The 14,199-nt window shown below is 36.8% G+C and overlaps 1 protein-coding gene across 1 annotated transcript; it reads right to left on the reverse strand.

The window, feature by feature from the left end:
* Positions 1 to 591: 591 nt before the first annotated feature.
* Positions 592 to 12,707, reverse strand: LOC107821265 (beta-hexosaminidase 1). Its single transcript, XM_016647691.2, has 15 exons — positions 12,268 to 12,707; positions 11,775 to 11,858; positions 8,238 to 8,273; positions 8,009 to 8,120; positions 7,771 to 7,841; positions 7,557 to 7,687; positions 6,355 to 6,371; positions 6,152 to 6,200; positions 5,102 to 5,202; positions 4,250 to 4,309; positions 3,023 to 3,056; positions 2,543 to 2,641; positions 1,956 to 2,015; positions 1,628 to 1,878; positions 592 to 1,074 (listed from the first exon to the last, which is right to left on the reverse strand). The coding sequence occupies exons 1-15, from the start codon at positions 12,607 to 12,609 to the stop codon at positions 899 to 901; spliced, it is 1,623 nt and encodes a 540-aa protein (XP_016503177.1). The 5' UTR covers positions 12,610 to 12,707; the 3' UTR covers positions 592 to 898.
* Between the last annotated feature and the right edge of the window lie 1,492 nt (positions 12,708 to 14,199).

The raw sequence follows: 14,199 nt of genomic DNA on the forward strand, positions 1-14,199 counted from the left end.
TAATGCTTTCAATAAGATTGTTTAGTCAATTTTGTTCTTTTTATGCTGTCATTTTCTATGCTATAATCCCAATGACTTATAGCATGCAGTATTCTAAGGTCAGTAGGTCACTGTCACTGCCAATTCTAGAACCCTTTTTGTCCGCAAAATTTCTTCCATAGTTGGTTAGTACACATGTTAAGTCAAAATTGGGGAGCTACAATTTATGTTTATTTCAGTTACCCAATACCTAAGCCTATACTTGGTAAAATAGTCGAAATATGTGAAAATTGATCAGGACACTACGCTTATTAAAAAAATCTTCTTTCTTTCCAGCTCTCTTATCCCCTTATCTCCCCTCAACCCACCAAAAATAAAGAAAAGAAAAAAGAAAACAGAATAAATAGCAAACCTTTATGTTCCAAATTTTTGAAATGGATTGTTTGAATAATCCAGTAGCAAATTATGGAGATTTACGTTTTGCGTAACCTGAAAAATGTTTTTCCTGAGGTCTGAGTACACATTACTCTCTCCAGACCTGACCTCACATTGTGGGAATATATTGTGTATATTGTTGTTGTTACTTTTAGCGTAATATATGAAAATAGGAAAGGAATGAACCAAGAATATGAAATTACAAGTTTGAATGTAATACCTGAGGCGAAATAATGTCAAATCCCAAGTCTATAAGCATGGAAGTCTTGCAAAGATCATCCATTTTTCTCTTATTCACATTAACAAACCACTATAAAATTACAGTGAAGAGCCCAAGAACTAGAGAGTAACTGACAGACAATCTCAAAGTAGAATCCTTCCTAAGCCCTGGAGACTATACAGCAGCGCCAAAGATGACAAGATTTACTAGTTCACAAACTTACCAGTTCCAGAACACGGATCACACTTGATGATACAACACAAGTTATTGTTCATAACATGATCCTGGCCCTATTGGAGGGCGTCGAGCATAAAAATTGGTAACTGGAGCAGCTGGAACCCCACGCCTCGTCAAGAGGCATCGAAAGTATTCTAACCTTTGCAATGCAGCTGACGTAGTATTTGTTGAAGATGTGGCCTCCTTGTCGCTCCACAACCGTTCTGGAAGTAAACACAAAGCAGTACCAATAGTAAGATTGAAATTTCTTCTGGAGAAAGAACACCAAAAATATGACAGCAAAATACTAAGTGGAAGACCCGGTATCAAGCATGATTGAGCACTGTTTCTTAGCCGGTCTAGTGAAGCAAAGATGTCAATACCAAAATGAAAAGAAAAAAAAAGGTATTGGTTTCAGAAAAGAAGATGCCATACGTCTGCCACTTTGGCCAAACGCTCCTTTGAGGAATTACCATCACAACTAAGGTTGTAGAACACTATTTTTTTTTTTGATTTTGCACCGGGTGTCCGAGTCTCTTTGAGCCCCGACTAATCCCGGGGGTGCACAGGCCCTCGGCAAGGAGTTTCCCGCAAGTGCACCACGGTTAATTCAGGTTTTACACAATCCGATGGCCCTCAGAAATTGTTTGCACCCAGTGGGTTTCGAACTTGAGACCTTGAAAGGGAGCAAACGTAGTAGAACACTATATATTCGTGATATGCAACATAGTTGAACTAAAATAAGTCCCATGTAATCCAACACATCCAAGAGAATACCTGCTACAGCTGCAGCCCGTGGCCATATGGTTTGTTGAACATCTGAAGCATCTGCGGTTTCACCCCACATACACGCTTCACCTCCAAGGACAAGTTTTTGCGCGGAAATACTCTTTATTCCTTCCAGCGGCTCCGTGTAATAGACTTTATCCCAAGGGACATCTAGGTGGTCCAGATACCAAAACCCCTGATTGCTATAAATGCATCTAAAACCTTTTGCAACTGCCTTTTGACAAACATCACCACGTAACCTACATTAACAAGATATTCAGATGGTTGCATATTAACCAAAAAAGCCCCATCATATAACCAGTAGATTGATCCTCACCAGTTATGCACCACAGTCTGCGGGTTAAGTTTAGACGGAAACGTATTGAAGGTTTCTTCCCTACAATAATAAATTCACACACCATGTCATACATTAGAAGAAGAAAAAACAAATGGCTGTCTTAAACCCGAAATAAATGCTCGTGATTGTTTTTGAATTAAGCAAATACTTCTCTAGAAAACAAACTTTTAGTATGCATTATAAAACAGAAAGCGTCACATCGGTCTCTCTTTACTTATTGGCATCTCCTAATAAATCTAAAGTACAAGAAACTAAATAAAGGGCCCGACATGTCCTTCAATTAATATATTTGCAACACATATTTTCAACTCTAATTTTAATACCTTTGCCAAGTCGCACAAAGGAGATAACCCACAGGACTGTATCTTACTTCATTAAGTTCAAAGGAACCACAGTCCAGCAATATCTTCACTGATTTTATTGTAGCTAATTTTTTTAACCATTATTTAGTTTATCTTCATCATTCCTTTTGTAAGTTGCAACTGATAATGAAGAAAAACATGAATTAACAAGTATAACAGGGCCCTTTATTTGTGATAGAGGAGAGCATTTATAAGCGAAATTACCAGTTAACAGGTGTCCAGCTATGTGATATAGCTATTTCTTGAGCTCTGAGTACAAAATACTCATACGCATCCTTCGAAGTCATATTATGATCTTGAAGCCTGCAAACAGAATGAGGGTATGAACAGCACTGCAGAGAAAAAATCAAGATAGCTTACATAATTAAAGAGATGCCACTGGGCATGTTTTCAACAAAGGAAGAAGTCATCTAAATCTAAAACACAAAATACCATAATAACACTACATACATAGTGAATAATTACTCCAACAGCCTTTTATTGGTATAAAAACGGATGACATTTCAACTACAGCTTGGTCTCCATACGTAATATAAATGTGTGAAACATAAGATGCATATTTGTAAACATAGGAGTCCCTATAATCACTCGAGATTTTCAGCTTCCTGATATAAGTCCACGACTGAAACACTAAGTGCATCATTTTTTGGAACTTCAGAAAGGACATAAGAAGAGAGAGGTTACCATTGCTTGATGTGTGGCGTAGTTGTCCAACAAGCTGCAAAAAATAACAGCTTTCAATACTTCTTTTTAATCATTCCTCCCATCCTTTTCTGGGAGAGCTGGAACGGAGTGGGCAGTTGGTCATGACATCCAACCACAAAAAAATGCCAATAAACAAAAATTCTTTTCATGTGTGTGAGTGCATGCATGGCGAGAAAGATATGCATATAGTGAGAGTTCTTTTTTAACAAGAGAAAATGGACAAAAGCCACCGTCAAAAGAAAAGTGATCAAAAGATGTTAATATATTTTCTTCTTAACAACTAATATAAAGCATATCACCATCAAATGTTTGATAGCAGCCTAGAAGAAAGGGAAAAAAATATTTGCAGTGCTAATGAAAGAAGAAATCCTAAGTTATCAGTCTTATGGATGACATGATCCACAGAAAAGAAGTTCCGGAAACACAAATTATAACATGATACAGCACTGAAAGTTCTGGGACTCTCAAATGAAGGATAGGCTGCCACGACATGCCCATGAGTGGCTATCACTATGTACTTGCAGCATCTAAATTCTATTCTAGAGGTCTCTTCTTCTTTTGCTTCCCCACTGTTGGGAGATGTGTGACCATCTCATCTAAAAGCTTAAGCTTTTAGAGAGAGCACACTTTTGTTTACTTAATTATATCTTCAGTATGCCTCCGCACGTGCGAACCTACTTCTTTTTCATGGGCCAAAGCACGTGGAAATTATTTTTGATAATATATGGCGGTGAGACTCAAACCTACGACCTCTGCCTGCTCTAGTACCAAGCTGAAAGGTGTGACCATCTCATCCAAAATCTTTTAGAGAGAGCACACTTTTAATTCATGTAATTATGTCTTCAATACCCACAAATAGAAAGAAAAAAGAAAAACAGCACTGTTGTCTAGTTCATGCATTCTACATAATTTATTGTGTTGAGAGAAGAGACATAGTAGTTTAACCCTTACGAAGACATAATTACATGAATTAAAAGTGTGCTCTCTCTAAAAGATTACCCTTACGAAGAATTTCAGTATACTTCTAGACCAATGATTCCTAAATCTTCACAATTTTGACTCTGACGAAATGAGTTATCTTGACTTGACATTTGTGGATATACAGATAATCGTTTTCTATTCCTTTTGCTCAAAAGAAATTAGCTAAAATTAGTAAAGCAGCAAAACATAAGGAAATTTCTGCAAATATATCGAAAGGATACTAACTTGTGTTGACCTCGTCACCACCTAAGTGGAACAGCTCAAATGGAAAAATCTTCCTCATGTCTGCAAAAAAATATTAAAAAAATAAATAAATAAATAATTGGTAATTTCGGACAACGAAAGGGGTGCCACAAAACTGAAAAGGAAACTGATCTTCATTTTCAAGTTTTTGCGAAGTGTGATAAGTCCCGATAAAGTTTTTTTTTCAAGCGTGTAAGCTGTAATCATGAAATCCATCAACTAGGTGCTCCAAATAGCTATGTTTTACTACGAGATTCGGATCCGCGTACAACTAAGTGAAACATTTTGACGGATAAGAATAGAGGGTGCTAACAAATAAAATATTCCAGGATACAAGGTACATAGCGAAAGAGATAGAGATGTCATACAGAAAGGGAGAAAGGCAAGGAAAGAAATGAGAAAGGTGACAAAGAGAGAAGGATAAGAGATAGAGAAGACACAGACGGAAAGAAAGAGAAAGGGAATGAGACCAAAGAATAAGAGAGTAGACAAAAGTGGGGGGAGAGAGAATGAGAGAGGGGAAAAGAAAGGAGAAGAGGGCAAGAAGCAGGAGTTAAAGAGAGAAGATCATGTGATACTCAAATCAATTATCATGTGTCCTACAATTGCCCCAGAGACAAAGTACACGAGGCCCTATCTTCAAAGTCTAACTATAAGAAAAGATTATCTCTAACTAATAAATAGGCTCTAATAAAAGATAATGATAAATCCAATCAAATATCAGTACATAGGGAAAATATACCCTTCATAGCTACATCAAATAGGGGAAGATATGCAATTACATAACTCCTGAAAAAATGGGAGAATTCTTCAAGAGAAACCTTCCGAACTAACCTGCCAGGATGCCAGCAATGGCATCAAAAGTGTAGTTTTTTGAGACATCTAGTGGCTCTTTACAAGATGGAGAAGGCCAAAGATCAGGGTACCCTACACCCCTGCATAGTGAATAAAACCAAATTGAGACATGAAATAAATTTATAACACAACTAAAGGGACTGATGACCTATACTGAATAAGAAAATATTCATATTCCTTATAATATTCTAACTTAAATTTTACATCTTTTTTGGCAAAACATTATTACCACCAAAAATGTCCTGGCAAAACTAACAAGACAAAGCTCATCTGGAATATTCTCCATGGACCATTCTGTCAATATCTTTTCCAATGTATGTTTATCAACCAAGTTCTTTTAGTGGTTTTAAGCTTCTTAGTTAGGAGGGAGGACTGGGATTCAAAAGAATTAGGCGAAGTGTTTATTCCCTGGTATCTCTGTTCTGCTTAGAGGTACAACTACTTTCCCCATGCAAATATCAGATTCTTCTATATTTCTTTCTGTCTTTTCTCTTTATTTTCGTTTAACATTTCGCTTTCAAAAAAAAGCAGGGCACCTTCCTTTATTTCAAAAATCATAGTTTGACTGTTGGAATGGTGAACAAATATGACTGATCTGAAAAGTAAAGATCTCGCCTCTTCTACATCTCCTTGTGCCGAGGGTCTTTCGGAAACAGCCTCTCTACCCAGAGGTAGGGGTAAGGTCTGCGTACACACTACCCTCTCCAGACCCCACACGTGGGATTATACTGGGTCGTTGTTGTTGTTGAAAAGTAAAGATCTCAATACACAGGAAAAACTCTTCCACTATACATATCTCAATGTTTTTGTGCTTTTTGCCTAAGCACTGATATCTTAATGCAATACCAAGAAAAACCATACTGGCCGACTTAGTTTAAAACCTGAAGGAGATTTAGTCAGATAAGAGTTAAAGAGCAATTAAGGCAAAGCAGCAGCAATTCAAAATCTCAAAGATCCATAGTTTGCTAAAAAGAAGATCAATAGACCCAAAATAGTACGAGGGAAACACCAATTCTCTAAAGCACTTACCATGATTCTGCATGACCTGGAACATCGACTTCTGCCATAACATTGATACCTGTGCAGGTAATATTGCGGTTTAGAAAAGGACAAAATACTCATTCTATTAACTTATCAAGAAAAGTGCAGCCGCATTGCATTAACCAACAATCAAAAAGCTTTTAAAGATGAGGTAATGAAACATTTGCATAGACTTCAAAGATGTCACATACCTCTCATCTTAGCAAAGCTTCAATTTGATAAGACATCATGAAGACAAGAAACAAGGAGAACTCTGTCAGCATCAGTTTCTAATATAGGAACATCTGATGAGAAGCAAAAACAGAACAAACAACTGAAACAAATAATAACATAACAGATTATCATAGTTCTAGGAACAAAGAATTGTTTCAATTTTTCCTGGAAGCTTTAACAATACCCAGAAACAATTTGAATAAGAGCCTACGTATTAAAATTAAATAATCAATGTTGCCAGCACTTATTCCTTGCACTCTCCACCCTCTCTCTACCGCCCTTTCCTTTTCTTTTCGACGGGTGGAAGGTTGCTAAAGTTTGTGTCCGATTCAGATTTGAAATGTTACATTAATCCATTGGTAGTTTATTCAGTAAACTTCTCTCATCGGCCTCCAGATTACAAGTAACAGGCCAGAGCACCCTTTACGCTATGGCTCTTCTGGGATGGTATGAGAAACAACCTTTTTTTGACCGTCTTTAAATGAAAGGATAAGCTTGCAACTTTAAGTTCATAGTACTCATTCAATTCAACACCAGTTTGCAAGCTTGCAACGTTTATGAAAGTTTCCCAACTAATTGGATACTTTTAACCTATACTCTAGATGGTACAAAATGATCCTTTTGACGTGTTGAACTAGATCTCAATATAAACTTTTTGACTAAAGCTAAGCGTTAGATTTAGTAGTACTCCAATATTTGGTTTGGATAAAATGGAATGTAATGCGAATAACCAAAAGGGACGACTCCAGACCGTTCTAATCTTTCGGCATGAGAGGATCAACCAAATACAATGTGGATCAATTCACCAACACAATAACCCCCCCCCCCCCCCAAAACCAACTACCAAATCCTGATCAAACTAGAATTTGGATCCAGTGTGATATGAGTACTTCACAAAATTGGCCTCTCTAAAGCCATATGAACAATTGTCTAGGATACTATATTTGGTTTACTAACAGCCACTTGAGATGAAGATTTTAACACCTCCAGTCACCACCCTTTAATTTTTTTTCTTTCTTCTATAAGAAATACGGAATAAATGCTCATGCCTTTGTCCAAAACATATAGGAAATAAAAAAAAAAATCACTTCCTGTGTTCAAGGTTATTGAAGAAGTTTTGGGGGAAGATCCTTCATACCAAAAAGACTGTAAATTAGCTAAGCCGGGGGGAAATTCTTACTCAACAATTTCATAAGCATCCTCGACAGTGTAGCGTTCCCACTTTGTATATGACCCTTTCCACAAGTTTGGATATGAAGGCACTTCTAGAGGAAATGACTCTTCATCTATGATGTGCCAATGAAGAACATTCTACTGATTCCAATCAGCAATATCAGAAAAGCAGAACCACCCAATTCAAAACTGGGTCAGAAAAATAGGATTCACCAACTTACAAGTTTAGCGTAGGACATGGATTCAATAATTTGCTTGATAATTTCAATTGGCAAATAGTGCCTTGACGTATCTGCACAACAATTCAGCAATACAACAAGTAGATCAGTTAGTGTATCTACAGAAAGCAATGTCCATATGTTTTGACTCATTCTCAGAAGTATAACCAGTTACATATTAGATGACCACCAAGTCAAGAATTACATGGATCAGTTTAAAGCATGAAAGATTGGATCTTACCTAGCAGAAGCCCGCGATATGCAAATCTTGGCTTGTCTTGAATAAACCATGGAGCCTTGTGAATTTGCACTGTTTTAACCCCATAATCAAAAATACATAACTGACTCATTGTCTGCAGAAGAGAGTTTGAACTTTTTGTTATCGGTAAGCATATGAAACTAACAGTCATTAATTCCCTGATGCCACAAAGATAAACCAATTCATAATCATGTTCATCCAACGTACGTACCTCAAGTCCTCTTAGTGCACCATAAACAGAATTTGCCTGCAGTATTGACAAAAAATTATTCATGCACTTCTAGGTGTAGGACTCCAACTAAAGAATGTACACTCTAGCACCCTCATTATGTAATGGTCAAACGCAGGGTAAGTGATGACGACAAGACTTTTTCTTTTTTCTTTTTCTTGATAAGTGGGTTAACACTACGGATATAACTAGCTAGTTAACTAAGCTATCAGAGATAAACAAAAGAGATGATAAAATACGCTAAGTTTATTATCAGGAGCTAGAGCAAGAGTTATGACCAAAGTTCTCCAAAGATAAGAGAAAGAGTAGCAATGCGACCATAAGAAGAATATATCGATAGGAAAGAAGAAAGAATACTAGAAAGTTTTAATAAAGCATAGAATTTTATCTTTCACTTGGGGTGAAAAACAATAAGAACTACAAATGCTTATGTTTTTTAATTTAAACCCCATTATTTAAAACACCATGTGCAAGTCATTTTTCCACTCCCTATACTGCTCCACCAATCATCTCACAGAATGAATAGCTTCTGTAGTTAACCGTCCCGGCATAAATCCGAACTGGTTCTCAGAGATAGATACACTTGTCCTCACTCTCTTCTCCACCACCCTATCCCAAACCTTCATAGTGAGGCGAGCGCTATTTACAACACTGGTTGTTGCAGTTCTGGATATCACCTTTGTTTTTGTACAACGGAATCATCAAACTCCACCTCCAATCTTCGGGCATCTTCTTCGTCTTGAAAATGACGTTAAACAAGCTAGTAAGCCACTCCACACCTACCCTACCCGCTTATTTTCAAAATTCCACCGGGATCTCGTCAGGCCCAGTCGCCCTGCTCATCTTCCGTATTGCCATTTTTTTTTTTTGATAAGGTATCTTCCGTATTGCCATATCAACCTCCTCACACTTAATACGCTTACAAAACCCAAAATCTCTCCGACTCTCTGAGTTCTCCAATTCACCCAGCACGATGTTCCTATCCCCTTCCTCGTTCAAGAGACTATGGAAGTACTCTTGCCATCTATGCCTGATACACGCCTCTTCCACCAATACCTTACCATCTTCGTCTTTGAAGCACCTCACTCGATCCAGGCCCCGAGCCTTCCTCTCCCTAATCTTGGCTAACTTGTACAACTTCCTATCCCCTCCTTTCCCCAAGATCCTCATACAATCTTTCAAAAGCTGCAGTCTTAGCCGCCGTGACCGCGAGCTTCGCCTCTTTCCTTGCCTTCTTATAACACTCCCTATACGACCTCTGCTCTTCTTCATCCGTGCTCCCCACTAGCTTCAAATACGTCGCTTTCTTAGCTTCCACTTTTCCTTAGACCTCCCCATTCCACTACCAGTCCCCTTTGTGGCCACCCGAGTAACCATTCGAGACCCTTAACACCTCCCTAGCAGCTTTCCTAATGCAGTTCGTTGTCGTGGTCCACATACTACTCGCGTCCCCACTACTACTCCAGGCCCTATAGCCAACAACTTCTCCCCCAACTCCTGAGCCTTTCCCTTAGTCAAGGCTCCCCACCTGATCTTAGGTTGGTCATACACCGCTGTCTTCTTCCTTGCTCCCTTGACCTTCAAGTCCATTACCAAGGGCATATGCTGCGTCGACAGACACTCACTCGGGATAACCTTGCAATCCGTACAAAGGCCCTTATCACCTCTCTTGAGGAGAAGATAATCAATCTGAGTCTTGGCAACCCTATTCCGGAAAGTGACCAAGTGTTCCTCCCTCTTCTTAAAACCCGTGTTAGCTAGCACCAAGTCAAAAGTTTTAGCAAACTCCAACAACGAAGTACCGCCCTCGTTCCTAACCCCAAAACTGAACCCGCCATGCACCTCGTCATAACCCTTAGTCATCTCCCCAACATGACCATTAAAGTCACCCCATATGAAAATCTTCTCGAACTGCGGGATACCACACACAACCTCGTCCAAATCCTCCCAGAAGCGCCTTTTGACCTCGCTCAGTCCCGTTTGAGGCGCGTAAGCACTAATCACGTTAAAAGTGAACCCATTAACCACTAGCTTAATAATCAACAACCTATCATTCACCCTCCTGACATCTACCACTAACTACCTGAGATCCTTATCAACTAAAATACCTACCCCGTTCTTGCCTCCAACACCCCTCGAATACCAAAGCTTATACCCATTAACATCCCGAGCCTTCGTACCCCCATCTACTCTCCTGGACACATGATATATTAATCTTCCTCTTCCAGGAGGTGTGAGAGGTTGACCATGGCGGGCTTGAGAAAGGGCAAGAGTAGGCCAAAGAAGTATTCGGGAGAGGTGATTAGGTAGGACATGTCGGTGCTTCACCTTAATAACAATAGTAGTAAGTTATCTCCTTCTGTATATGACTCTTTGTTATTCTGTTTTTTAATATCTCTTTTGGTGCTTATCAGATTCCTTTTGTTTAGGATTGTTATTCACATAGGTTTCTCTGTATCCTAGATTCTCTCTAATTTGTTACATTATTCACAGCTTTTATGTACTACACTTGGCTATATAAAGCCAACCTTATAATCAATACAACGTAAGTTCTTCTTCTGCCTTTATCACTCTTTACACCTAACCGAGAACATGACTAGCGATAGGAAGGTGTGGAGGTCGAGGATTAAGGTGGTGGGTTGACAGGTAATTGTGAGTTTCTCCTAGGTTTACCAGTAGTACTAGTATTATTCTTGTTGTTGGTTGAAAGTTACTTCCTTCTCGTTTGTTATTATATCTGGTACTTAGCACCCACGTCCATTGTTTTTTAAAATTGCTACTGGAATTGTTGCTCCGTGATTGTTACTATTTGATGTTACTCAAATTGTTGCTCCCTGCTTGTTAATATCTGATGCTACTTTTTCTCCTCTTTTTCCTTATCGCCTTTTGTCTCCCTCTTCTTTCTTTCTCCCTCCTCTTTCTTCTTCTTCTTCTTCCCTTTTCTTCCTTTCCGTCTTTTCTTGAGTTGAGGGTCTATCGGAAATAGCCTCTCTACCTCTCCAGGTAAGGGTAAGGTCTGCGTACACATTACCCTTCCCAGACCTCACCTGTGGGATTATACTGGGTAATGGGTATGTTGTTGTTGGTGTTGTATTACTCCACATTCTTCCGACTCCTTATATCTCTACCTACTAATTTTCTTTCAGCATAAACTTCTCTTCGGATTCTCCAGATACATTTGAGATGAATGTATGTTTTGAAGTAGAGTGGGTGAATCATTCTCTACATCCTAAGCATTAGATGCATTCTTTAAATTCAACGGAGATTTTGATCTAGTTCTACTTCCTATAAGAGCTTGTGGGCAGAAAAAGGGTTTTAGCATAAAAGAACTTATAGCTCAAATTAGATTGAACAAGAAATGCAGGGGGATACACCTTGCCCCAAGTGGTGACACGCTATAGTAATTTATTCATTTATTCAAATGTTGATATTGGTTATGAAACATGTGTATGCAACTGAAAAAATGAAGAAGAGTTCCATGACCTTAGTGTTATTAACATTACTCAACTGTAACTTTACCTCAATCGAGACTTCCCCGATAATCGAATGCTCATTGCTCTTCGTCACCAATAACGAATAGCTCTCATCAACACCAAGTTGCAGCTGGAAAATGAAATAACGCGATTCAAATCACCAACATAAATCACTTCTAATTTAAATAAGGTGGTTCACACAATTCAACATAATATCATAATAAAGGTTCAAAATTGAAGTATTAGGCCATACAGAATGTCGTATTGCAAACATAAATAGATACAAAGAGAGTTAAGCTCTATTTAGGTGTAAAAAACATTTCCACAATCAGGTAAATTCTAGATATGCATTAATTGGTAATCGGGTAAAAATGGTAAGTAACATGCTAAAAATTCACTGAATCTTTACACTATTAGTCCATCTAACATCCATAAAAATCATATATTTTTTAGATGACACAGTTCACATAATTCAACACAATACTCATCCCAACAATAAGATAAACAAATAAGTAACTATTTTCGAAAAATAAAATTACCTCGTCGTTATCGGAATGAACAATGACAGTAAGCTGAGTAACATCAAAAAATTCACCAGACTTAGAACCATGCTTGAAAATAATCTTTTTGTATCTCTCAAACGCTTCTTTAACAATAACAGACCCAACACCATTGCCAGTAAAAACAATTGACAAATTGGGATCAACAGTAAGCGTATCGTTTCCGAAAGTGAATTGAGAAGGCAAAGGCCATAGATATGTTAATGATTCGTCGAGCTCTGTAGTTTTATGAAACGTTGACTTTATAGAACGAGAGTTGACCAATGGGAAAATGAAGAGTAAGATGAGGGTTTTGAATAGAAATTGGGAATTTGAGGACATTTTTTTGGAGGATGAAATTGATTATTGGAAATGGAGACTGTGGAATATATATATGAAGATATGGTTTTAGTTTTTTGTTTTGAAAAGATAGGTTAGTAGTTAGGTCAATTGAATGACTGATGAAAGTACTTGTGTATGTCACTGTTTTTAACTGTTGGCGGTTTCTGTTGTACTTTTATCTGTATCTTTTTCGTCTCTGTTGCACTTCATCTGCTTCTCGGAGTTTTAACTGAGTTACTATTTGGATATAGATTTGGATGAATTAAGGGAGTTTTAACCAGGAAACTAAGATTAGTGTTTAGATATATATTTGGTTCATAGGCGGGGCTAGTATTTCAAGTTTATAGGTTTAAAATTTTAAGCATTTTAAGTTATTGGGTTCTAAATTATCTATACTATATTAAAAGTATGAATGTCTTTAGTGAAATGTCATTAGCCTTTTTTACCCTTTAAAAATAAGTTTTGCATTAGATAAATATGTAATTTAAGTTACTTTTCTTAATATTTAGAATTTTAAAATCAAGTAAAATTTTAATTATTACCTAATATTTAGGAGTTCAAAAATAACTAAATAAGGACAAAAAATATTTAAAACAATAGTAGAGATAATAAAGAAGTAAAAGGTAGTAAGATTCTTATCAAACAAGGAAACTCCCTGACAAATATTGTGTAATTTTTTGTAAATATACATAATATGCACGCAAAAACTACACATAAATCTTAGATAACATAAATGTATTTTTCTTATTGAACTATACATTCCAAAATTATAATATATATATTCCTAAGATTTGCTACCTTGAATGTATTCTCACGTAGTATGTATCTTCAACGACTTGACAAAACAAAAAAGTTCTTATTTGAGTATTATTAATTGACTTTGCCTGGATTAATTCAAATTGAGTTTTATGAAATTTCAATTTATTCTTTATTTCTCTGCCAATAAGTTCTTTTTCCATAAAAGCAGGAAGAATGAATTTAAAATTTGATAGTGTTTATTTATTTCTTACTAATTCTTATTTTATGTATTTTATAGTTAAAAAAGATGATGAATTTGATAGTTTTTTGCTAAGGATTTTCAATTGCTTCTTTTAAATACTTGTAATTATAGAAATATTGTTTGTATAATATCTAAAATTTATAAATTAAAATTTTATTTTCAAAACTTAAGATAAAAATTAAATAGTTTGACTTTCACGTTGAGAAGTCCAATGAAATTAAAGGAGATAGTAATATACTTTACAACAACAATTACCCAGTATAATTCCACTAGTGGGGTCTGGGAAGGGTAGTGTATACGCAGACTTTACCCCTACCATGAGGTAGAGAGGCTGTTTCCAATAGACCCTCGGCATCCTTCCCTCCAAGAACTCCACACCTTGCTCTTGGGGTGACTCGAACTCACAACCTATTTAATCAATGTAAATTTTTAATAATTTGTTCTAGAACATTGACTCACCATTAGTCATTTTCAGATAATATATTCATCTTTTTCACGAGTTTATACCTTTTAATTTTATTTTATATTTTAAATACATTATTTAAAATAATTTATCTGATTTTAAAAATTTATCTTCATTATTATGGATT

Source organism: Nicotiana tabacum, chromosome 13 (genome assembly GCF_000715075.1).
Source record: "Nicotiana tabacum cultivar K326 chromosome 13, ASM71507v2, whole genome shotgun sequence".
NCBI classification, from domain to species: domain Eukaryota; kingdom Viridiplantae; phylum Streptophyta; class Magnoliopsida; order Solanales; family Solanaceae; genus Nicotiana; species Nicotiana tabacum.

Excerpts from the sequence above, each read along its gene's own strand:
- LOC107821265 (XM_016647691.2), bottom strand. The coding sequence starts at position 12,609 with ATGTCCTCAAATTCCCAATTTCTATTCAAAACCCTCATCTTACTCTTC. Across the intron at positions 5,203-6,151 it reads CCAGGTCATGCAGAATCATG|GGGTGTAGGGTACCCTGATC; the intron begins GTAAGTGCTTTA and ends TTCACTATGCAG. Across the intron at positions 4,310-5,101 it reads CATTGCTGGCATCCTGGCAG|ACATGAGGAAGATTTTTCCA; the intron begins GTTAGTTCGGAA and ends ATTTTTTTGCAG.